The sequence below is a fragment of the Lissotriton vulgaris genome, chromosome 2_1 (assembly GCF_964263255.1).
Source record: "Lissotriton vulgaris chromosome 2_1, aLisVul1.2, whole genome shotgun sequence".
Taxonomy (NCBI): Eukaryota; Metazoa; Chordata; class Amphibia; order Caudata; family Salamandridae; genus Lissotriton; species Lissotriton vulgaris.
The window spans coordinates 999,682,401-999,709,015 of NC_141687.1; the positions used below are offsets into that span (position 1 = coordinate 999,682,401).

Sequence of the window (26,615 nt, forward strand, 5' to 3'; positions counted from 1 at the left end):
TACACCTTAAGGCAAGGATTTCCGTTTTGTGCCTTTGCCATTTTCGGGAAGTAGTGCGTAATGCTTTTTTGTTCTGCCTGGGGATTCTGCACAGAAGTGCCGCACTCCGGTTGCATTTTTAGATGGTCTTGTGTGGGAGTATGTACACTTTGTCAGCTGGCCGATTCTATTGATGTGACTGTGTAGGGCAAACTTGGAGGTAAGGATCCCTGCCAGGTTTCCCCTTGCTCCTCCTGAACTTTAGTGCTTGCGTCTTTGAACTTTGGTTCTTGAGGAGTTGTTTCTGGGGTCAAATTCGTTTTTTGACTGCAGGCCCCCAGGGGATCTTGGCCCTGGTGCCTGTTCGGCTGTGGTGTTTTTTGTTTTCTTTGCAGCTTCTTTTGCCTGGATTTCCTTTATCTCTTGTGTTCTCATTTTGTTAAGGAGGGGAATTGTTTTGTTGCCCGTAGGGTAGAGGGCCAGGATCCTCGCTCCCTAGGTTAGCTGGGTCCTGAGTGCGGTTGTCTTGGGGCATAGGATCTTTTAGAAGTGCAATGTGTGCTGTTGATAAATGATCTGTCGTTGGGAGTCCTTCCGTTGCGTCTGGCCCAAAGTCCTCACCAATTGAGATGTCGCCGCTGATTATGCTTGTCACGTTGTTAGAGAGAGTATCAGTGGGGTGAGTTTCCATGATGTCTTGGTGCTCTTTTGATTTGTTTTGGACTTCCCATAGAATGTCTGTTAGAATGGTCGGTAAGACTTTCAGTTGGTTCATTGTTTTCGAACACTGGCATTCGTGGAACGTTGTGTGTGGGTCTTTCTGTACCCGCTCTATAAGAGAATTATGCTCTAGTATCTTGCTGTCTATACCAACCATGTGAGATGCCAAAATTTGTAGGAGGTCTATCTGTAGCTCTATATTTTCAGAGTGTCTGAGTGCTGAGGAAATGGTTTCCATAATACTGATGAATGGCGGCCACTGCTGGTGGCTGGTTGTCTGTTTGGTTGCTGGTGGATTGTGAACTGGTCCTGACTTTGACCCCTGGCTTATTCCGAACCAGCACTCGAGGATCTCCACCCTGACCTGTGCCTGGGGTAAGTGTTCCATGTTCCCTTGTTTTTCTCGGTTCAGGTCCTTTGGGAGGGGTTGTTTTGGTCGGTGAACAAATAGAGTAATGAAGGGGGAATAATCCCGACGGACCATTCGGTGTTTGACAGTTTGCCTCATGGTGAATTATTACACTACCTGAACGAATGCAATTGTTAGCTTCCCGAGTTTCTGGACGTGGGGGGGATTGAGGTTTAGGTGTTATTTGTTCCTTTGGTTGGCCATCGGAGCCATCTGTGCATTGTCGTCCCTGCTATGCCATGACTCCTTCCAGTTTAGGTGGAACATTGCCTTTTCTGTGTTGGTCCTGATAGTCCTGGCCGTCTTGATGCCTTTCGACCATTCCTGTGCTGGTTACGTCCTTGTCTAGTATGTTACTAATGTCCATTCTTGAGGCTGGGTTTGCGGTCCCAGGGTCAGTCTCTGTCGTGCAAAAGTAGGAACCCAGACTTAATGAGCGACGCTTCGTTGGGAAATTTGGTGTTTTTACCGTTGATACCGCCGCATGGGCGTTTGCATGGGTTGCTGCTTCCGTTAGGTTTATTTGTGCTTTAACTGTGAGTTTGTTGAGTGTTTTCCAAGGGTTATAACTGATCTTTCGTGGTGTATTGCTCAGAGGCTGGAAAACTGACGACATCAAACCCACTGACTGAGATGTTCTCTAATTGCTATTAGTGAGTGTGGGCTTCTGCAGCACGGATGCCGATGAGGGAAGGATTGAAAAGTCTGTGATCTTGGAATTTTTTAGATGTGAGATTGGTTGTGATGTCTTTCCGTGGGGGTGTTGGCAATTGTGTCTTGCACTTCTGCTGGGCCTTCATTGGAGGAATTGTAGGTTCCTTCGCTCATTTTTATGGAGTGTGATTGGTTTCTTTTCTTGATTGTGGGGTCTATTCTAATTTTCCCCGATCTCATGATGGTACAGAGGTACAGATGTTTCTTTGGGAGAGCCCGCTTCCTTCCCTTTTTTTCTTTGCTCCCTTCGGCCATTCCGCCTACCGTACCGCACCCTTGAGCTGACAGGGGCGGGAGGCTCTTGAGCTCTTGAATAGAGATGATAGGTAGTAAAAGTATGTAGTTGATTAGTAGTTGTGAAGTGGTAACGACTTGGGGAGGCCAGCCCTGATTTGGGAGTGGGTGGATTGTGCTCTCTCCGGCAGGGGTTGAGGGGATGGGTTACTCCTGCTGCCCCGGTGGACCACTATATCTATGCGCGGCTACAGGAGGTTGCAGGATCGCTGGAGCACAGGTATAGGAGCAGGCACCAGTCCTCCATCCTCAGTGGCACTCCACTCTCTGTGCTCTCTATGCTCTGGGCTCCTGGGCAACGGCCTGGGCAGGGCTGGGCTGGGCTACGGTCTGGCTTTGTTCACACAGTGTTGGTGCAATGTCGGCTTAGCCTGGGATCACACGCAAGCACGCCCAACTACGTATGTGCTGCCGACCGCGAGCGCTGCTGCCCACCCCGGCTCACAGACTCACCGAGTACCGGCTGCTGCTGCTGTGGCTTGTAGGCTTCCCTGGCGGCTTTGTGACTTTTCCGCAGCTTTTCCTGGTGTTAAAGTTCCTCCCTGCAGCTGAGGGCTTGCGGCGGTGTTGTTCTCACAGCGTGGGACTCAGCGCTCACACCTGCATGGGGCTCGCAGACTGACTCCTCTGGTCTCCTCTGACGGACTGACGAACTGATAGGCGAGCTGCAAAACCTGGCGTTTTGCAGCTCGCCTAGCATTTTGATCCATTAGTACATCCAATCTTCTTTTTATTATCGTACCATCTCATCAGAACATATAGTGTTCAAATATCACACTGTTTCGATGATTGTAGATCAGATATCCGTATCAATAAAGCCCAATGCATTTCGGGACCTGTCCTTTATCAGGGGAAAGGTTCCAAATCGATCTAGACGGTATGAGCCATATGAGACACCAGTTCAACACTGTGGCAAAGCTATTTTTTTATATTTTCACGCCTATGGATCAGAAGGTGAAACCACCTGCACCCTTTAAAGATATATTAGAATTACTATTTTTGAGAATTGAGGAGTGCGATTGTCTCCTACACTCTTCATCCACAGTTTTGGCAAGGCCTTGTCAGGTACAGGTGCTAAATCTACATGACTTGGGGCTTTTCACTTTACTGATGGCACATGACCTTCACTGTCTACCTTACGTTTTGATACCCTTGTCTAAACCAGACGAGCCGCTTGTTTTCTCTAATTCTGCGCTCTGTGGTTCTTATTTTGACAAGCCCCCATGCGCAAACTACACAATTCTGTTCCACATCTTATTTGGTAAAACCAACAAATTTGACCTCCTGAGGGACCGATGGACCAACGGTAACTCAGATACAACAAGGCAATAAACATCAACACTTTCATCAAATCTCTTAGCAACAGGACAGCCTGTATAAATATATATCAGGTTGGGCCAGGGTATATAGAAGTCTTTCCATTTAACAAGAGCTGAAGTTTGATAGTTTAGTGGCCTTTTTTTTGTATATGCATGTCTCTAATGGATTACAGTCACCATCACAAGATTTCACTTAACCCCTTCCATGCTGATGACGGCCCCCAGCCATCATGGCACACAGTGCTCGTGTGCTGATGACGACTGGGGGCCGTCATGACCACGCCCGCGATTGGAATGTGCCGCACAGGGGCGGAATTCCGGCCGCGGGCAAGGGGTTAATGGTGCGCAGAGAAAATCCAAAATAGGATGGTTACCTCATTGTGCTAATCTGCTGCGTTGCATGTGTCATTGTAGCTCGGTGGTTAAGCTCAGAGCTTTCAAGGCCCAATCTAAAATTGTGGAGGTAATCTCTTTATGGAACACTGCCACATAGTCAGCACTATGAGCAAGCTGTTCGACCATAGCATTTTGCGGCCCGCAAATTGCAACAAATTGCGAGTCACAATTTACGAGTTGCAAAATGCTATGCACAACAGTGTCTGAGAAACTGCTTGCGCTTCCCAAGGGGGTCGCAAATTGCATGCCTCGTGCATATTAATGAGGCTGTCGCAATTTGTGACCCCATAGGGAATGGCTAGCACTCCCAAGGAGGGTGGCCTGCTGGGGTCAGCAGATCACCATGTCTGGGACTGCCTTTAAATAAAGCAGGTTTTTTTCTTAAAATGCAGCCCTTTTTCCTTAAGGAAAACGGGATGCATTTAAAAAAGAAAAATGAAACTTTTTCTTTTCATTTTTTAAGGGCAGGCAGTGGTCCCTGGAACCACTGCCTGCCCTTAAAAAATAATTGCGCACACATTCTCAAAGGAAAAGGGGTCCTCTGGGGACCCCTTCCCATTTGCGAGTGCCTTACCACCCTTCTGAGAAGGGTGGTAAACTGCAAGTGTTTTGCGACTGCAATTGTTATTGCAAAACATTCATACATAGGTTTGGGAGTCGCTATTAGGGATGCCCTTGGAACGCCCCTCCCTAATAGTGAGTCGCTAACCCTATTTTGTGAGTCACCAATTCATTATTGGCTCACGAAATAGGGTTGGTACATGGGCCACAGATTTTTTTGCTGCCGCAAACCGGCCTGCAACCCGTTTGTGACCGCAAAAAACGGCCGTACATCTGGCCCTATATGTCATTTGTCCAAAAGGGGTGTAAAGCAACTACGTTACTTTCAGTCCATTGCAGTGTAGGCTGCCCAGCTGCAGTGCAGGATGGCCAACCAGGATGCTGCACGTCACTAGTCTCCTCAAGAGCACCAGAGCAAACTAATTACAAGCATATTCCACAAAATACAAAATGCTTTCATACACCCAACTTGAATGCAATGAGGAGCATTGCTAGGAAGACAGCAGTTTACGCCCATCCTTCAACAGAGCAGTCAAAGGAAATGAGATTCTGCATGCAAACCATGTCAGCAGACTTGTTGCCACTGAAAATTAGTTAAGTTAGGGAAGCAGGTAAAACATCTTAATTTAAGCTTTAGCACACAACCTGCAGGAAGGAAGATTAGCAGAAACTGCCATCAGAAGTTCAAACAGTTCAAGGAGTGGGAGCGCACCAGACACGCCCCAACGAAATTACCTCTAGCATGATGGTTCATGAAGTTCATTATTTCTCGCTCAATTCGAAGTGTTCATAGCCAGTGCTGTATTATCATTTCCAGTTCGTATCCCTAGACACGTGTTTCATGATTCCTCAATCGTCAGTAGGGAAAAAGCAAAGTTCATAGGTTGCAGGGCATGCTGCCTTGTCTCTCAGGACCAGTTCCACTCACAGCATGAAGGTGCAGGCTCCCGAGCTCGTCAGCTCACAAAATTTAAACAGTTCAAGGGGTGGGAGCGCACCAGACACGCCCCAACGAAATTACCTCTAGCATGATGGTTCATGAAGTTCATTATTTCTCGCTCAATTCAAAGTGTTCATAGCCAGTGCTGTATTATCATTTCCAGTTCGTATCCCTAGACACGTGTTTCATGATTCCTCAATCGTCAGTAGGGAAAAAGCAAAGTTCATAGGTTGCAGGGCGTGCTGCCTTGTCTCTCAGGACCAGTTCCACTCACAGCATGAAGGTGCAGGCTCCCGAGCTCGTCAGCTCACAAAATTTAAACAGTTCAAGGGGTGGGAGCGCACCAGACACGCCCCAACGAAATTACGCCCTGCAACCTATGAACTTTGCTTTTTGGCTATGAACACTTTGAATTGAGCGAGAAATAATGAACTTCATGAACCATCATGCTAGAGGTAATTTCGTTGGGGCGTGTCTGGTGCGCTCCCACCCCTTGAACTGTTTAAATTTTGTGAGCTGACGAGCTCGGGAGCCTGCACCTTCATGCTGTCAGTGGAACTGGTCCTGAGAGACAAGGCAGCACGCCCTGCAACCTATGAACTTTGCTTTTTCCTTACTGACGATTGAGGAATCATGAAACACGTGTCTAGGGATACGAACTGGAAATGATAATACAGCACTGGCTATGAACACTTTGAATTGAGCGAGAAATAATGAACTTCATGAACCATCATGCTAGAGGTAATTTCGTTGGGGCGTGTCTGGTGCGCTCCCACCCCTTGAACTGTTTAAATTTTGTGAGCTGACGAGCTCGGGAGCCTGCACCTTCATGCTGTGAGTGGAACTGGTCCTGGGAGACAAGGCAGCACGCGCTGCAACCTATGAACTTTGCTTTTTCCCTACTGACGATTGAGGAATCATGAAACACGTGTCTAGGGATACGAACTGGAAATGATAATACAGCACTGGATATGAACACTTTGAATTGAGCGAGAAATAATAAACTTCATGAACCATCATGCTAGAGGTAATTTCTTTGGGGCGTGTCTGGTGCGCTCCTACCCCTTGAACTGTTTAAATTTTGTGAGCTGACGAGCTCGGGAGCCTGCACCTTCATGCTGTGAGTAGAACTGGTCCTGAGAGATAAGGCAGCACGCCCTGCAACCTATGAACTTTGCTTTTTCCCTACTGACGATTGAGGAATCATGAAACACGTGTCTAGGGATACGAACTGGAAATGATAATACAGCACTGGCTATGCACACTTTGAATTGAGCAAGAAATAATGAACTTCATGAACCATCATGCTAGAGGTAATTTCGTTGGGGCGTGTCTGGTGCGCTCCCACCCCTTGAACTGCCATCAGAAGTTCATATGAAGAGTGCACATTCCTAATTCATTTCATTACACTCCAAAATCCCACTTCCTCCCCAATCTCCTAACTATGAATATAAGGAAAACATATCCTAACACAGATCTAGCAGTATTTAAAAGAGAAATGAGCTGCTAGTAATCAAGTCTCAAAACCAGCATATGGTACATTGCTGATGCAATACATGGTCAATCCAATTTCATGGCAAAAACTTTGATACCAAGCATCTCTAATTCAGAGAATAAATTACACCACATGCATCAAAACAAGCACAAAGCACTTCAATACAAAGGTTCATTTCCTTACTGCTATTTAAATACTACGTTTTCAGTCCTTTAATGTTTTTCATTGTGTGAAAAGAGATACAGATTTTAAGATAGTGTCCTGATTTAGAGTTTGGCAGAGAAGGTCCTCCATTGCAATGGGAAAAAAGCACCCTCTCTGCTAAACTGTTGGTCCACACCCTTCATTTAGAGACTGTCAAACTGAAAGCATGCTGAAGACAAAGTATACTCAACGTCTTCGCTGACATAATCCTCGAATAGAGTTCAGGCTGTAGGAGATTAGCCATTTGGCCACCCGCCCTATTTAGAGTGGGCAGTCGGATGGTGTATTTTTGCTGTCTATCACCACCTAATTTTACCCGTAAGTGTGAGGCACAATGAAAACATAATGACCATAACAACAAGGTACTAAACTCTTGTGGTGTGGGGGGCATTAGTTTTACATTTTGCAAAAACATACTCTTGCTTTGGAAATTTGTTTTGAAAAATGTAAAATTTTATAAAAAGTTTGATGGTCATCTCTTAAACTTTTAAATGTTAACAGGAACGCCCGATGATTGGGGTTCATGTCAATGTTCAGAGCTGTCTGCACAGCTGGTGGACAGCTCTAGATTTGGCAATCAGATTCCCTCGGATGGTGGAGGCAATGACCTCTATCACGCTGATGGAGTTCTCTCCATTCACCAAACCTAAAATCAGCCCTTAATTGGTAAATCTTCATGTGTTTCCTAAATTGTTTTCTTTACATTTATGTGCGGTCATTCATTTAACATTTAACATCATAAAAGAAGAGTAAAAAGATTTCTTACTTGCTGGTAAAGGGTCTCCCAGCAGTCCTGAGTCATCAATCGAAATAAGGACAAGAAGGCCCAACTGAATGTGTCAAAGCTTATTTTTTTTTTTTTTTTTTTCAATTTAAAAACTTTTTGTGTCCTCATTTGCCACCTAATCAAACCAGGGGCATTCCTCTGCGGGACCCAGTAGCCTTTTTAAGGTACCGTCAATTTTCCCTGGAAGGCGGTCTGGTGTCAAAGCTGAGAAATAGAGCCCCACACGATCTAGCTCCAATACACACCCAATATGGGCTGATCGTCCAATTTAGCTATGGCATGGGGCGCCTCCCGTTGGACATGGAGACAGAGGCTTAATCATCGGACCCGGGGAGAAAAAAAACCAAAAAAAAAAAAAAACCCCGGAGTCCTAACTGTTCCGACTCCACTCAATTAAGAAATTCCAAAATCTCACTGTACGGGGACTACATGTTCTGGCCAAATCTGCTTTTGATGTGATGTAAAGTGAAGACAACCACTCTGCATGAGTTGGTGGGTTGATGTTAACCCAATTTTTGCATATTTGTCTTCTAGCTAATAATATGGCGTAGTATAGGAACTCTCTTTCTAAACCTTTGATATTATCACTTAGTCCAAATATTACCAAGGACCAAGAGAAGGGGATAGAGGTTTTAAGGATTGAATCAAGCGATGTCTTTACTTCCTGCCAGAAATTAGTAACATTCGGGCATTCCCAGAACATATGTAGATCTGAGGCAGCTGGCAGGGAACATTTACTGCAACATTTCCCCGGTTGAAACTTGGAAAGCCTTTTGGGGGAATAGTACGCCCGATGTAATGTAAACAATTGATTACGCCTCAGCCAGGCTGGTTTTATGATCTTATAAAGAAGCGTAAAGGACTCAATCCATTTCCCTTCTGCCTGGGGTTCACCCTCTCCACCCCATAGCTTTGTCGGAAGATTAAGCTCATCCTCTCTTTCTTCCAAGATGCTCCAATAATGTGCAGCAACCTCCTTTCCCTTGTATGATTTTTCCATTAGAGTCTTCTCTAATAAACTGTCTCCTCCAAATTTGTTTTTTTTAGTTGTTTGAGAACGAAGCCAGCTTGAAAGCTGACTATAGACAAACCAAGATAATGGTGAGGTTGCCTTGTCTGAAAATATTTCCCAATCAATAAGAAAGCCATCTTCTACTAGTTCTCCCCATCTTGTAATTCCTGCTTCTTGTAGGACTGTTTTTATTGTCTGTGTGGAATTCGATGAAAGCCCAGGATAGACCCATATCGGTGCATAGTCAGAAAAATATGCAATCCCTGCCTTCGATTTAATTTGAGACCATTCTTTTATGGGGCAGTATAATGTCTTCAGTCTGACTTTTTTAAAAAACCTCTGATGCCCGAATTTAAATAGAAATCCGTCCGATGGAAGGTCTGAACCCAATAGCATAGCTTTGAACAGGTAACCGTTAGAGTTGTCTAGTGGGGACTTTAATAGCATCCTGGAGTGGGTCAGGTGAAAAGCCCACGCATAGTATTCCAGGTCTGGCAGAGCAAGGCCTCCTTTTTCCCTTCTCCTTCTCAGTTTCTTCCACGCCAGCCTGGATGATTTGTAACACCAAACAAATGAATTTATGTTTTGTTGGGATGTTTTTAATTGGTTCGGGTCAAATATTAAAGGAATTGTATTGAAGAGGAAAGTGTATTTCGGGAGAATGGACATTTTTACTAAGCTAGACCTTCCATAGATGGTGAGAGGTAAAAATGACCAAGACTTCATTAATATTTTCGCTTCGTGTGAAACGCGGTCTAGATTGTTCTGAGCCAACAGGTTAGGATCTTTGGTGATTCTTATACCCAGGTAGCGCTTTGAAGATTTTAAGGGAAGCTGAATATTGGCGATGTTCCAAGCCATTATCTCCGTCTTCCCTGTGTTAATTTCATAGCCTGAGTGCTTTCCAAATTCCTCCGCGCTATGGATTACCCTAGGGAAGGCCCGTGTCGGGTCTGTAGTGTAAATAAGAATGTCATCAGCATACATCCCGACCTTCTTTTCCCACCCTGAGAATGAAAAGGGAGGGATGTTAGGATTTTCTTGTATGGAGTGAGCAAATGGTTCCAGATAAATGTTAAATAATAGGGGGGAAAGAGGGCACCCCTGTCTCGTTCCTCTTGAAATTTGGAAGGGATTTGTGCATGTTCCGTTTATTATCAAACTTGCCTTAGGGTTTTTGTACAATAGTCCTATCGTCCTACGGAATTTAGGTCCTATTTTAAACTTTGCCAGAGCGGCATGTAGGTAGGACCAGTTTACTCTATCGAATGCTTTTGTTGCATCGAGAGTCATGATTGCAAGAGGTAAGGCAAATGTTGAGGCAATGTCTATAGCTCCAACTAGATCGTATGTTAAGTCGGCAAGTTGTCGGCCTCTTATAAACCCCTTTTGGTCCTGATGTATGATACCTCCAATCTCGCTACCTAACCGAGCGGCCAAAATTGACGAAAAGATCTTATAGTCATTGTTTAGGAGCGAGATTGGACGATATGAACCACATTCTGTTGGGTCTTTGTCTGGTTTTAGGATTAAGGCAATGTTTGCTTCTCCCCAGGATCTAGGTGGTGTCTCTCCTTTTAGTAGTATATCATTAAATAGCTTTGTCAATATCGGGGTAAGTGTGGAGTTAAGGACCCGATACAATTCACCCGGAATCCCATCCGGTCCTGTGGCTTTTCCCTGTTTTAACTTCTTAATGGTATTTTCAACTTCCCCCTGGGTTATCTCCCTGTCTAGATTCTCGCTCTGGTGCTCTTTTAGCTCGGGAAGGTCTAACTTTTCCAGCCAATTGTTTCTTTCCTCGATGTTATCAGTATTATCAATTATTTCATCAGTATAAGTTTTTTGAAAGAAGGTGCTAAAGGCTTCACCAATCGCTGTATCAGTTTTCCTGGTATTTAATTCTCCAACCACTCTCACTTCTTTTATGTGTTTCCTAACCTGGTCAGCTTTTATTTTCCAGGCTAATATCTTTCCTGCTGACTCACCGTATTCAAAGTGGGAGAGTTTACTAGCCTGCCAACGTTTATTAATTCTCTCCTGTAATAGTGTGTCTAATTTGTCCTTTAGCTCTTTTTTCTTATCTAAGTAGGTGGAAGGTACTTGATCTGTTAAATCCAGTTTTGCCAGATCTTGCTCTATCGATCGTAATTCCTCTCTATACTTCTTTTTCCTGTAAGATGCCCTATTAGTGATGCATCCCCTTATATACGCTTTCCACGTCTCCCACACACTAACCAATGGGGCCGAGTCTAAATTCAACTCTAAGAAGGTAGTGGTCTCGGATGTAAGATAATCTCTTTCCGTTTCCTCTAATAAAAGAGTACGGTCGAAGGACCATGAGGCAAAGCTATGTTCGCGGTCTACTGTTAGCGAGAAAATGATAGCAGAGTGATCTGATAAGTGCGATGGTAGATATGTGATATTCCTTATCATGTCTTTTAGAGAGAAGCTAAATAAGTGATAGTCAATTCAGGATTTATGCCTATACTTATGGTTATGATAAGAGAACCCCAATGTTTTCCCAGCTCTCTGTCTCCAGAAGTCTTCAACTCCCAAATTAGACATACAGCTCAATAATGTTTCTCTTGATTTGTTATGACTTAATGCCCTAGAACTGTGGGATTTATCTAGCTTAGGATCTAAAATCAAGTTAAAATTACCCGACCATATTATAGGATTAGTGATGTTTATCAGATGATTTTGTATTGTGTTTATATAAGTGGGGTCATCTTGGTTAGGTCCATAGTAGACTACTAGGGTAAATCTCCTAAGATCTAACTGGACATTGGCTATTATCCATCTCCCGTTTGGATCTACCTTCAAATCTTCAATCTGGGCTCTAGCGCCTTTTTTAAAGATGATAGCTAAACCACGGATGCTGGCATTGTGGTCCGTAGTAACAAATTTATCGACCCATCTTAATTTTTTAAAAATATCTGAAATTTCTTTTTTGTTTAAGTGTGTCTCCTGGATCATTATAATCTGCGCGGGCGAATCTCTGAGATACTGCATGATTATATGTCTTCTCCCTCGTACGCGCAGACCGTTTACGTTCCAGGAGAGAAACTCAATGTCTCTCATTTCTCTCTAACGTTCCCTTGCCTCTCTTTACCCATTCCCCTTTAATAGTTTTTGGTTTTCTCTTTGCTCGACCTTCTAGTATCTCTCCTTCATTGGTTTGGATCTTGACCATTCTTATACTGTATTCCCTGTAGACCCTGGAATCGATAGATTTCCGATTTTTGAAGTTTTGGTTCTGAGGACTTTGCTTTTTCCTTACTGACGATTGAGGAATCATGAAACACGTGTCTAGGGATACGAACTGGAAATGATAATACAGCACTGGCTATGAACACTTTGAATTGAGCGAGAAATAATGAACTTCATGAACCATCATGCTAGAGGTAATTTCGTTGGGGCGTGTCTGGTGCGCTCCCACCCCTTGAACTGTTTAAATTTTGTGAGCTGACGAGCTCGGGAGCCTGCACCTTCATGCTGTGAGTGGAACTGGTCCTGAGAGACAAGGCAGCACGCGCTGCAACCTATGAACTTTGCTTTTTCCCTACTGACGATTGAGGAATCATGAAACACGTGTCTAGGGATACGAACTGGAAATGATAATACAGCACTGGATATGAACACTTTGAATTGAGCGAGAAATAATGAACTTCATGAACCATCATGCTAGAGGTAATTTCGTTGGGGCGTGTCTGGTGCGCTCCTACCCCTTGAACTGTTTAAATTTTGTGAGCTGACGAGCTCGGGAGCCTGCACCTTCATGCTGTGAGTAGAACTGGTCCTGAGAGACAAGGCAGCACGCCCTGCAACCTATGAACTTTGCTTTTTCCCTACTGACGATTGAGGAATCAGGAAACACGTGTCTAGGGATACGAACTGGAAATGATAATACAGCACTGGCTATGAACACTTTGAATTGAGCAAGAAATAATGAACTTCATGAACCATCATGCTAGAGGTAATTTCGTTGGGGCGTGTCTGGTGCGCTCCCACCCCTTGAACTGCCATCAGAAGTTCATATGAAGAGTGCACATTCCTATTTCATTTCATTACACTCCAAAATCCCACTTCCTCCCCAATCTCCTAACTATGAATATAAGGAAAACATATCCTAACACAGATCTAGCAGTATTTAAAAGAGAAATGAGCCGCTAGTAATCAAGTCTCAAAACCAGCATATGGTACATTGCTGATGCAATACATGGTCAATCCAATTTCATGGCAAAAACTTTGATACCAAGCATCTCTAATTCAGAGAATAAATTACACCACATGCATCAAAACAAGCACAAAGCACTTCAATACAAAGGTTCATTTCCTTACTGCTATTTAAATACTACGTTTTCAGTCCTTTAATGTTTTTCATTGTGTGAAAAGAGATACAGATTTTAAGATAGTGTCCTGATTTAGAGTTTGGCAGAGAAGGTCCTCCATTGCAATGGGAACAAAGCACCCTCTCTGCTAAACTGTTGGTCCACACCCTTCATTTAGAGACTGTCAAACTGAAAGTATGCTGAAGACAAAGTATACTCAACGTCTTCGCTGACAAAATCCTCGAATAGAGTTCAGGCTGTAGGAGATTAGCCATTTGGCCACCCGCCCTATTTAGAGTGGGCAGTCGGATGGTGTATTTTTGCTGTCTATCACCACTTAATTTTCCCCGTAAGTGTGAGGCACAATGAAAACATAATGACCATAACAACAAGGTACTAAACTCTTGTGGTGTGGGGGGCATTAGTTTTATATTTTGCAAAAACATACTCTTGCTTTGGAAATTTGTTTTGAAAAATGTAAAATTTTATAAAAGTTTGATGGTCATCTCTTAAACTTTTAAATGTTAACAGGAACGCCCGATGATTGGGGTTCATGTCAATGTTCAGAGCTGTCTGCACAGCTGGTGGACAGCTCTAGATTTGGCAATCAGATTCCCTCGGATGGTGGAGGCAATGACCTCTATCACGCTGATGGAGTTCTCTCCATTCACCAAACCTAAAATCAGCCCTTAATTGGTAAATCTTCATGTGTTACCTAAATTGTTTTCTTTACATTTATGTGCGGTCATTCATTTAACATTTAACATCATAAAAGAAGAGTAAAAAGATTTCTTACTTGCTGGTAAAGGGTCTCCCAGCAGTCCTGAGTCATCAATCGAAATAAGGACAAGAAGGCCCAACTGAATGTGTCAAAGCTTGTGTAGCCATAATTGGGGTTTCTACCAGCTTTCACACATATATATCCCTCTGGACACTGACTAGAAAAGAAGAGAGAAAGAGCAAGTTCATATTCAAATACTGGTTATAAATGTGTTAAATGAACATTGCCAACTTCCAGCAAGAGTGGTATAATGATTGCCTCCTTATTAATGTACATCTAGAGAGCAAGCTTTTACAAAAAGAATATTTAGATATCAATTCTGCAAAAGCAAACAAAATTTAAGTTGGACATCCAAAAGATTATGAAGGGGACTCTGTGTTCCCAAGTGATGAAATTATATTTGGAGAAGTGCCCTGTCCTGTTCAGAATAAATTAACCTCTGCAAAAGCTGGTCAGCTTTTAACCTCCAGTGGAAAAGAGACAAGATCATCAGATCAAGACGTAATATTCAGAGGACCCACTAAAGCTCCAGGCCATCTGCTAAAATTGAGGTAAACCCATAAATATCAACAAATTTGAATACCATTTATACTGCTGAATAGCAACTTTTCCTGGTTGGAGCCTTTGACTGTGGATTTTTTGTGTTCATTGCTTTCTTGTGGAATTCTTGTCAAATAATGCCTTCTAGTTCAGCTGCAATCCCAGTGCATGCATTCATGGGTCAGCCCAAGTTCAGCCGGGGATGGTATTGAAATGTTACATGGGGATTTTGCAATTTTTCGAGATGGTTAGATTTGCTATTGAACTATAATAAAACATCTCTTTTGCCACCGGTTTCAATTGGGATGGACAATAACCCTTAGAAACACCCTCTGTTCCTATTATAACCACTATAATTTTTGGCAAATAGCTAATAACATCCTATGCTTTTTACAACAACTTGCTTTGAATTTGTAAGGTCTAGGGGGCAGATGTATCATCCGTTTTTTTTGTCGTAAATGCTGCGATTCGCAAAAAAGCAGCAGTTGAGACAAAAAAATCGGCAAATGCGATGTATGAAGAAAATCACATCGCAAAATTAAGGAATCCCTAAATTTGCGATTCCTTAATTCTGCGCAAGCATTTAAGGAATCGCAAAAAGCGATTCCTTAAATGCTATGTAAGAAACAATAATGTTTTGCGAGTTCACACTTTGAAATCGCAAATTACCACCAACTTGTAGTTGGTGGTAATTTGCAAATTCTTTTACAAATGCACTTTTTGGCATTTGTAAAGGTGCCATGTGGCACTCATACATGCCCTTAGGGCATGTATGTGCGCCATATGTGCACACATGTAAATTTCAGGGGTGCAGCAAGGTGTCCTTGAGACACCCTTGCATCCTTGAAATTATTCTCAATTTGCGATTATAGAAATGAATGGGAAATTATTCCTTAATTGCGATTAGCAATTTGCTAATCGCAATTAAGGAATTTTAAGAAATCGCTAAAAAATAGTGAATTTCTACATACATACCAAATTGCAATTCTCAAATAGCGATTTCTAAAAAATCACTATTTGAGAATCGCAAATGATGGTGATGATACATCTGCCCCTTTAATTCTTAACTGTATTGATTTTGCAAGTGTGGTTACCTCTTCATCATCCTAGCATAGACCTGATGTGTAAGCTTTCCGTTCACTCTAAATTACAAAAGAGGGAGGCAAACTGTATCTTTATGTTGGCCCTTGTGTGAACCTTTGATCAGAGATGCGAAAACTCACACACAATGTAACTGAGATCGTGCTCCTCGTTGTAGACAGTCACAAGCATGCAGATTTATAACAAAAGGATATTTTAATAAATGGTTTGGGGAGCCAGTTGACTTTTCTAAGTGGGGGTACCTGTGAACTAGCATTCCATCCCTGTGAATTGGTAGAAAAGATACATCAGGACCCACCAAGGCTTACAAAGCCAAACAACACTCTCATTTACACCATGAATACAATTTCACTAACTTACTAAGCAGCAAACATGAACAGCTACATTTTAAAGGTCTACTGGCGGGGGGCGTGGCTTATGCCCGATGGTGATGGACGTGGTCCCGTAGCTCTCCACAAGACGAGGAGGGGAAATTGGCCCGACGATCCTTCCCCAGCTATGGAAGGCGCTCCATAAATGAGGACATGATGTAGGAAGGTTTTCTGCTGCCTTCCATACCGGACTTGGGACCTGGTTGTGATTATTTTCTTACGAAATCCACAAGTGAGTGTATGTGGTGTTGCCGATCGAACGGCCGCCATTTTCTAATCTTCCGCTGACGGAGCGAAGCTCCTAGCGGTCTTTTCTACGGACCTCAGTGGATTTTGCCTCTCATGTTGTAACGCTTGTGGCAGCTCCCTTATCTTGACCTTTGTGCCACCTTTGTGCCTCTCTTCGTGGACTGCCATTTAATTGCACCTTCTCCTCAAAATTGTATTTTTACAACGGAGCACCGCCATTTTGTCCACTGAGTGTCACGGACTGCCTTATTAGGTCTGACTAGATTCCTATCGGCTTAAGTCTGGAATATTACCATTGCATGCTTGTTTATATCCTCATGTTTTTCAAATGGGATGTTTTTGTTTCCCCCTCTCTTCTGCTCGTTTTTTTTTAAAATGACGCTATGACTTTTTCCTGATGCTTTGACTAATGCTATAGTTTTCTTTCACTGACCTGTATGCTCATGTTGGGTCTTCTTGCTGTTTATAGAGCGGGGCTGCATATTTTTAGAATCTTTAGGCACTGCTAATATTACTGGCTTTATAATATTCTATACCTATGGGCTCTGGTGTCAGGTTTTACCTCACTCATGATACATGCAGTTTTGATGTTGGCATGTATTGATGCGCCACTGGTTTTGTTGCAAGTACTTACCTCTGCTCTCTGCTCATTTATTTTGTAGATTTGCCTCTACTTATCTATACATTTACATTGTGTGTACTCTGGGGTATGTACTCTTGGGCTTGGTGGGGCATTGTACAAGCACGTTCAGTGTGTTTCACTAACTTACCTGTACATTTTGCACTTCTGCTTATTTTAGTCAGATTTTGTCGATTTGTTCTGACAAATCTCATACTTTTGACTTTCGCACTTTTTGTATGGGGAGATTATCTACAGTCTTGCTCAAGCCTTCCACCACTGCTAAGAAATTCTTAGTCCACACAGGCTCTCGTTATCAGTGTTTAGCGATGGAGGACTTGCCTGCTACACCATCTTCAAAAGGTTCAACATCCTCAACTTCATCAACGCCTGCTACCAAAAAAGGCACAATCAAAAGATTAAAGAAAGATCCTCCTTCGCCTTCTTCACAGACGTCTTCATCCACTACTATTGACTTAGTATTAGATGAAATAAGGGCCCTGCGTCCCTTTATCGAAGAGACCAAATCCACACTCCAACAACTTTCAGACAAATGGCTCTCTGTAGATGAACGGATTACTGTACTCGAGCAAAATGTTGCCTCAATGGAGTCCTCTGTATCCAAAGTCGATCCAGTTTGTACACAAGTTTTGCTTTTACATAAGCAGATCGAAAATTTGGAGAATAGGAGTAGGCGGAATAACCTGCGCCTTTATGGCCTTGAGGAAGGTCTGGAGGGATCTGATCCCATTGCCTACTTCAAATCCTTCCTGCCAAAGCTCCTTCATTTGCCAGAGGGTACTAATCTTAACATACAAAGGGCACATCGCCTGGGCTCAATTAGAGGCACGTCTTCTGTTACTCCAATGAGGAAACTAAGAGGAGCGATTATGTACTTCCTCGAATACACTGACTTACTCACAGTCTTATCTGCAGCGAGAGCTATGAATCGCATCACATGGTCTAGCCATCCTTTATTCTTTTCACAGGATTATGCTAAATCAACAGCTGATCAACGTAAGGAGTTCTTGTCTCTTCGACCACAACTGCGTTCCTTAGGAGCACAATATGGGCTGTTTCATCCCTGCCTTTTTAAGGTGACAATTAATAATAAGACTACCACATATGATGACCCTTTGAAGTTGAAAAGTTTTCTCTATTCGCATTCCAACGAGACAATGGATACTGCTTCTGCCTCAGGCTCTAAGTAATCTTCCGTCATTGCATTGGTTATGCTTCTTTGTTCTGTAGTTACTATTTATGATGGTTGCTTCTGTTTCACAGTATATACAATATGGTATATTAATTGTTAATTTATTTAATCTTACGCTCCTTTTTTCTTACACAGATCCTTTTCCGGCTCGTCTGGTTCCTTCCCTATGTTCGTGAGGTCCGTTGGGTCTACTCCCTTCCTTCTTCTTCCCCTTTGAGCTGTGGTCGCGCCATTATTCACGTGGCTTCCACCCTCCCGCCCTTTGCTTTGTTTTGTTCCTGATGTTATGTAAGTTCTTTGTCTTCCCCTTTTTCCTAGTGTTTTTAGCCATTTGGTTCTATTTATGGTTTCATATGCACTGGCTGCTTCTTCCTTATCATCTCTCTTACACAGATGCGTTGGATCTCTCAATTGTTTTTCCTCCCCTCCTCTTGCTATATCTTTGTCTCTTTTCTATATTTTCTCTAAGACATCTGTCTTCTTTTTCTCACTTCGCCACCCCTTTTCACAATTGGTTGATGGTGCATTATTATTCTCTTTTTTCTCAATCTTTTCTGAATGGTTTTTGATGTGTTTTTACGATTTTCTCCTATGTTCTTTTCAAAACTCAACTCTTATATGTTCTCTATCTTCTTCTCTTTTAGTTTTACCTCCTTTTTTTTCCTTCCTACTCTCTCTGTTTCCTTTCAAACTCTTTTTTCGAATAATAGTTAACTGGCATGTTTTGCATTTCGCCTCCTGCTTACCATGGTTATATCTTGTATGTTTTTTTTATATCTTCTTCTTTATTTCACACATGCATGGCTTTCTCATTTTTTCCTGATGTGTTTCATGACTGGATTTTAATGCTTATTGTCTTTCACGTTATGGTATGCCTCTGACAATTGTTTCATGGAACGTTAGATGTCCCCATTCACCAATTAAAAGGCAAAGAACATTGTCCCACCTTGCTAAACTTAACGCTGATATAGCTTGTATACAGGAATCCCACCTTTCTGCTGAAGAGTCTATTAAATTAAAAAGGGGTTGGGTGGGGGAGGTTCATTTTTCTCCAGGTGATGGTAAGCGTAATGGTGTAATGATTTTGTATCGCAAATCACTTCCTGTCAAAGTTTTCACAAGCAGCACTGATCAATTAGGTAGATGGGTCTTGGTAAACTTTACTTTGGATAAGGTTCCTATGTCCATTTTAAACGTTTACGCCCCAGTGACTGGCGATGACTCTTTTTGGTCCTCCCTGGCTCCACATATTACACAACATTATGTTGACAATTTCATTCTGGCTGGAGATTGTGACAAAGTTCTCGATCCATTCCTAGGTAGACAATCATCCACTGCTTACATTCCCCACAAATCGCACAAATCTTTCACGCAACTCATTCATCAATATAAACTACTCAATGCCTGGAGACTTTGTAACCCTACTTTATGAGAATACTCTTCCCCCCCCCCCTCATCACACTCAATCAAGATTGGACTATTTTTTTGCTTCGCATCACCTCTCTCAATCCCTCATTTCTTCATATATTGGATCCATTTTAATTTCTGATCATGCGCCAGTTTCAATATCTCTGGATGTTCTCTGCAAACCTAACTCCACTAAGAAGTGGCGTTTCAACAATTCTCTCCTCCTTGATTCTGCTTTTGTCTCTTCTTTTACTTCTTTTTTTCATGAATTTTTCCTGCTGAATCAATCTGAAGAGATTCAATTTCCGGTGGTATGGGACGCGTTTAAAGCTTCAGCTAGAGACTTTATAATTCAATACGTCTCTCGTAAACGACGGAAGGCACAACAAACCACCAAAGATCTCTTTTCTAAAATTAAAAGTTTAGAACACTCTTACTATACTTCAAAGTCCAAAGAGTGCTTGAGTGAACTTATTGCCACCAAACTTAAGTTTAATAAAGATACCAAAAACAACGCTTCTAACTATTTGCTAAAGTCCAGTACCAAATTCTACGGTGGTCAAAATAGAGTTGGGAAATTGTTGGCTAATTACTTAAAAGGTAAACAAAACCGGGTCAACATAGACACTATTCATGGTCGGGATGGCTCACTTAAACATAAGGATAATGATATTTTGCAGGAGTTTCAGCATTTTTACGAATCACTCTATTCCTCTGAATCGAATGCCTCTGAAGACTCTATATCTCAATTCCTCTCTAAGATTCAATCTCCTTTTGTTTCGTCCCCAGATCTTTCTCCATTGGAAACAGATATAACGCAACCAGAGCTCTTTCGAGCATTGCAGACTTTGAAACATGGGAAGGCCCCGGGCCCAGATGGTTTTACGGTTGAATTCTTTTCCCACTTTTCCAAACTGCTTATTCCCAAATTATATATTTTAATTTGTACTTTCCTCGCCTCCGGTTCAGCCTCTGGTACCTTCTCGGATGCTCTATTTGTATCCTTCCCAAACCAGGTAAGGATCCGCAGTATTGTAAGAATTATCGTCCAATATCTTTGGTAAATATTGATTATAAAATTTTCTCGAAAGCGCTGGCCCTACGTTTGGAATTACACTTACCTGAGCTTCTCAGCAAGGAACATTCTGGTTTTGTCAAAGGCAGATTTCTTTCAGACAATACTAGATTATTCTTCGATATTATCTCTAAAACCTCTCACTCATCTCAATCTCTCGCAGCCATTGCTCTTGATGCTGAAAAAGCTTTTGATAGAGTTGAATGGTTGTATCTCTTCCAGACCCTGAAGTGGTTTGGCTTCAGTCCAAAAATATCCACGTCGATTTCACTCTTGTATTCTCACCCGAGGGCGGCCATATCGGCAAATGGCGGCTCATCCTCTTACTTTTCTCTTAACAGAGGGGTTAGACAAGGCTGTCCTCTCCCCCTTTTTGTTTGACCTTGCCCTAGAGCCTTTCCTATTAAGAATTCGCCAGAACAATGATATTCATGGTTTCACCTTCAAGCAAAATAACATTAAGATGGCGGCATATGCCGATGATGTCCTATTGTTCCTCTCCCAGCCCAGTTATTCCCTCCCTGCATTCTTAGCTGAGGTGGACTCCTTTGCTCATGTATCTGGATACAAATTAAACAGGGACAAGTGCGAAATCTTACCCCTTACGAAATTTACTCTTAAAAAGGATTTCTCTGATTCGGGCTTTTCAGGGTACTCTGAGTCTATTAAATACTTGGGACTTAATTTCACGGCATCTCTTAAGGGCACAGTCACTTGTTGTTTGGACGACTGTATTCAAAAACTAATTACCCTTACTTCCAAGTGGCATCCTCTTTATCTGTCCTGGTGGGGGAGGTTGGATACGATCAAGATGATGCTTTCGCCTATCGTCCTGTTTACCGTTTCCAACATCCCATTTTCCATCCCTTCAAAATACTTCCAAAAATGTAATTCTATTCTCTCTACCTTTCTATGGGGTCACAAAAAGTCTCACATGTCCTTGAATAAACTGATGCGTCCTAAAACGGAGGGTGGGGTGAACTTTCCTAACTTCTCTCTATACCATAAATCTTTCCTGCTACATCAAGTGTCTAGGTGGCTTTTGGATTCTACCGCCTCATCTCCTCTTTGGATGGACCTGGAGAGCTCTTTCATTTCTCCCTTCTCTTTTAAAGAATATCTTATGTTTTCTCGAAAACCACAATGTGTATCTACTCTTATTCTCAAGCACACGTCTAAAATTCGTCCTAGTCTGCCTATCCCATCCTTTTTTGAGCAACCTATCTGGCACAATATTTCCATCCTAATTAATTATAGGCCCATTTTTTGGAAGGCATAGAGATCTCGTGGTCTCATATGGGTTCATCAATTATACCATCAAGGTCGACTCCTTTCCTTTTCATCTTCTATCTCATCCTTCAAGTTTCCTCCTTCTTTCCGAACTAAATATGCCTTCTTAATCACTGCACTTCAAGAGGCACGTGCTGCATACCTTGCTTCTCCTTCTCTTGTTTATCCAGAACCTTCTAGTATGCCTCTATTATATTCTTTACTCCTTAAAAAAGCCAGAGCTTCAAAAATGTATGCTTCTCATTTAACTTCCTCCTCGTCCCGTGTTAAAACTAAGACAGAGGAGAATTGGGAAGAAGATTTACACGTCTTCTGGCCCATTGATCTTTGGGACAAAATCTGGTTGAAGCTGCGCAAGTCTTCTAGAGCTGCTAATGCGACTCAGACACTATTTTTTATTTACAATCGCTTATTACTTTCACCACTCACTCTCAGCAAACAGTTTCCGGATTCCACAGATTCATGCTGGTCCTGTTCAACGCCTCGTGCAGACCTTTTCCACATGATTTTTGATTGCCCCCTAGTTCGCACTTTTTGGTTGCAAGTATGGTCCCAAATCAATAAAAAAAAAAATCTCCACACATCCCTTTTCTGTTTCACACATTTTCTTGGGGAGTGCTTCTCCTATCAGTGTACACTACGTACAAGAATTATTGATTTATTGTTAGCGGTTGCTTTTCAACAAATCACCAAAAACTGGAAAGATTTCACAAAAATTTCATATCAGGCTTGGTGGTACGCAGTCTGCTATAATCACAGATTAGACAAGACTTTTGTATACCCACTAACCCTGGCGACAAAAAGAAAGGAATTGTGGGCTCCTGTTACCTCCTTGTTTAACGAAAGCGCTAGACGCTCTTTGCCAATATCTCTCTTGCAACAGGAAGTTCCCAAACCTCCATGAAGGCCTCTTGACTGCTCCATATTGTTCCATATGCTTCATGTATCGTATTCTATTTTTGTATTTATAAATTGTATATTTCATATTACTGTTTTCAATTTTCTGAATGGTTTATCAATATACTTTTTTTTTTTAATACTTCTCAGTCATGCTTACAGTCTACTGCGAACCTTCAGTCGTTTTTCCTTTATTTCCCCCATTTTCTTTATGACTTCTACCAAACTTTATGTTTTTTTGCCATCAATGACATTATTGTATTTTCTTTCTTTTTCTTTTTCTTTTACTGTATTAGTGCTCGATCTTATGTAACATTTTTACTGGTTAATTTTGTCTGAAATTACTTTAATAAAAATTTTCTTGAACTTAAAAAAAAAAAGAAAGGTCTACTGCCGTCTGCTCTCTCACCTATCAAAGGGTATCTGGGAGTGAGAAATTGTAATAGTTACCCAGAAAGCACCAACAGAAACCAATGAGCATTCTTTAACATAAATTTGAATTAGACGGATTTGTCTGAATGTACCAAAATGTGAGTGACCTAAATCAAATGAAAACAAATATTCTAATAATCATAAGTGGCAGTTGTTGCTATTCAAAAGGAAAAACCAAATGAGTTAATGCATTTAAAATCTGATCAAATCTATAAAAAAAATTAACGATGTTGTGAAAGAAAGCCAAAGTTAACTTGTCAATGTTTTTATATTTTGTTGAGCATACCCTTCCTATGGATAACTCAGCATATGGTATTTGAAATGATCCTTACCCAGCATCTGTGCTATTTCCACAGAGAAGAGCATCCCTTTGTCCTTCCAAAGTGTAAAAATGGCCTGAAAAGAAATAAAAGATTCACAATTGTTCTAAAGGAACTAATATACTAAGTGATCCTCATCATAATGTTGCAGACATAGTTTGATTTTCCCAGTCTTTGTTTACAAATAACTTAAAAATAACTATTCAAGTTAAACACATACTTATGCATGTTGACTTTCGTTTCTAATGACAACTGTCTTTTATTCTTCCACCACCAGTAACTCTAGAATGACAGATACTTACTCCTGTTATGAAAGTCCAGGCTGAAATACAAGACCATATCGCCCTGAACTCAGCAATCCACCTTATATTTGGACAGGTTCCCTCTTTGTATTTTTAAATATTTAAATGGCATCACATCACCAATGTAATGATTAGATCATTGTGAAATGGTTCTGACATGTAATTCCTGTCTTACGTACTTCTGGATTCAAGACTATTTGGGGTTATTAAACTGTGTAAACAACCATGATGAACCCAAAAAGACAGATTATTATAGGAGTAAAGAATTGGGGTTAAAGAAAGGAAAAAGTATGAATAAAATAGAAATAGTGGGTATATGGTGGTTATGGGGGTGACTAAGTAATGGGTGAGATTAATTAATGGAGCTGGGTAAGTATGTATCCCTCATATATTAATTAAAAAGATATAATATAAAAGAAAATATATTCAAATTATGCTCAGAATTCCCAAATGCAGTGCCATTAAGTAAATTAAAATAATAATTAAAAAAACGATTTAGTCATTAATCGCTCTGAGATTAAGAGTCCAAGATTAATCTCAAAGTGACTAAGGACCATGAGATAAACACATGAAATTTCAAAAATGAACACTGGCTGTTTGAAAAATAATTTCAAAACAGTTACTTGGTACATCAAGATTTCCTTGATGTTCCAATTTTCCTAATACTATTTCCTGGTAAATTTTGACAAACATCTATAGTCATTAAAAAGAATACCTTTTCATTTATTTAACTTTTTGTTTAAAACAATAGTATATTGCCAATCTCTTTTTAAAGTGATAACACTCACAGACACAGTAAAAGAGATGATAGATCAAAAATCCTAAAACTATCACACATAACTGTATTTGTTTGAATCGTATCAAAACATTCTATCAAAATAAACCTAATCTATGCACATTTTAGTGAGGTGGCGCTGGTGACTTTTGGTAAACTTGCTCATAAGGAATTCCTGGTTCGAGCTTCTTAAATGCAAGGGCACCGATGAAAAGTTATGGGCTACATTTAGAGTCTGGAAGGAATTTCAATTGCTAGAATGCACTTCCCCAATAGTATCCCAAAGGAGAAGGAAACTGAGCCAGAAGGTTCAACTCCATATTTAGAGTTCTCTACAGAAATTGGAAGATTTTCAGTTCCCATTGAACTCTAAATATCTTCTTATGTTTTAATGACTGGTCTTTTAGGCAATGAATGGTGTGGTTAGTGTCTCTTTTTAAGAACATTTTAGATTTTTTAGCATTGGCCCAACTGGTAGTCCAGTAAGTCTTTGTTACAACCTAAGCAAAGTCTAACAGGCAAATCACATAGGTGCTGACATTCTTGAATTAACGCAGGCCTTCATGCAGAACAGGATTCTTCAGAATTGAGTACGCTGGAAATAATTGGCCACTACATAAATCAAGAGCTCATTAAGGTCCCGGTTAGGTAGGAGATGAGGTAGATTCCCATGTAATTTGCTAATCACGGAAAATTGATATGATGTCCCCAGAAGGTCAGTGGCAGAATATTACTCGTGGGGAAATGAAGGACAAGGTAGCAGCCCATGAGCATGTCTTTGGAACAGGAGACAATAAAATTCAACCTCTTTCTTCATCTTTACAACATCCCACGTTATAAAGCATTGCTCTGAAGGAGGGCATCAAAAACAAATGTGGTGAGAGCAAAGACCCATAGAAGATTCACGACGAGCAATGAGTCTATTTTGTTTGGGTTCTCGCTGGTAGTCAAAAGAGTATGGCCCATCAAGTGGCACGCTGTTAATCTCTGTACAGGCGATCAGACAACCCAAGAATATAATGGCGGATTTAGTTTATAACAGATCCAACAAGATCAGGAATGATCCCTAATATGCAGGGATGTGGCTATATGCTCAAATGGTGATCATCATTGTTTTCATGTGGTTTCAAGGCCTGAAATATTATTGGCACATTTCAAGTATGTCACTAGATACTATAAACAGCTTTAGTCTGTAGCTCTGATAATGAATAATTGTTTATCAGAGATCATGCCTCAAGAGTGGGCTCCCTTATCATTTGTGTGGGAATTGACACTTTGGAATCTTAGGGATGGACTGAAAATAGGTATTGGGGTGCGTAACAGTGACAACTAGTGTGGCTTTTGTTGAAAGGGCAAATGACATGACATTGTTTTCCAAATTACTTTGTGGTATTGCCTTGGAAGCACTGTATTTTTTCATTATGTGGTTGTTAAAAATTCTCACAATTGGTGTCATAGTCATTAAATAGTCTTCTTCTAATTAGTGAAGCTTTATCAAGAGCAAACAATAGGATTTACAAAGGGGATGCTGGGTTTGACATGAGAAGGTCACTGGAAGCTGGATCTACATAACCACGTTTGAACTATAGTTCTCTGAATATACTTTTGGCTTGCCTTTTGAAAGATTAACTGAGTGGAATATTTCACCCTGTAGAGGATGCTGACAATGCAAAAAATAACAATGATGATTGATAAGAGAAAAATAACACTATGTTTAAAAAAAAGGGTGTCCCACTAAATCTCAAGTATTCTGCACTAGAAACCACCAGAATCATAAAGAACCATAGGCAACACTATCTCAACATGGACGGAATTAGGGATAACCAATTCAAAGGGGTTGTAGACCTGGAAATAAAAATAAAGGCGCATTTCAAATACTTTTTATAATCTATGGAAGTGGGAAACAAAAAGTCAAAATCTTGACAGAACTCCTTTGTGGATAATGATAATATCTAAGCATAATTTAGTGCTAGAGGGAATCTAGTCTGCATGGGAGGGACATTGCACACCTTGTAAAAAGATAAATGTATCTTGAATATTTCAAGTGGCTTGTGTAGGGGCTGAAAGTCTTTGGGGTGT

General features: G+C 41.3%; 1 protein-coding gene across 1 annotated transcript in view; it reads right to left on the reverse strand.

Annotated features, from left to right (window-relative positions):
* LOC147731528 (sodium channel protein type 2 subunit alpha-like) overlaps positions 1-26,615 on the reverse strand; it is a 951,803-nt gene that overhangs the window by 600,360 nt on the left and 324,828 nt on the right. Inside the window, exons 8-9 of the mRNA XM_086956592.1 lie at positions 23,472-23,535; positions 13,961-14,102 (exon numbers count right to left, since the gene is read on the reverse strand). Of these exons, the coding sequence (XP_086812718.1) occupies positions 13,961-14,102; positions 23,472-23,535 (206 nt within the window). The remainder of the gene's footprint in view (positions 1-13,960; positions 14,103-23,471; positions 23,536-26,615) is intronic.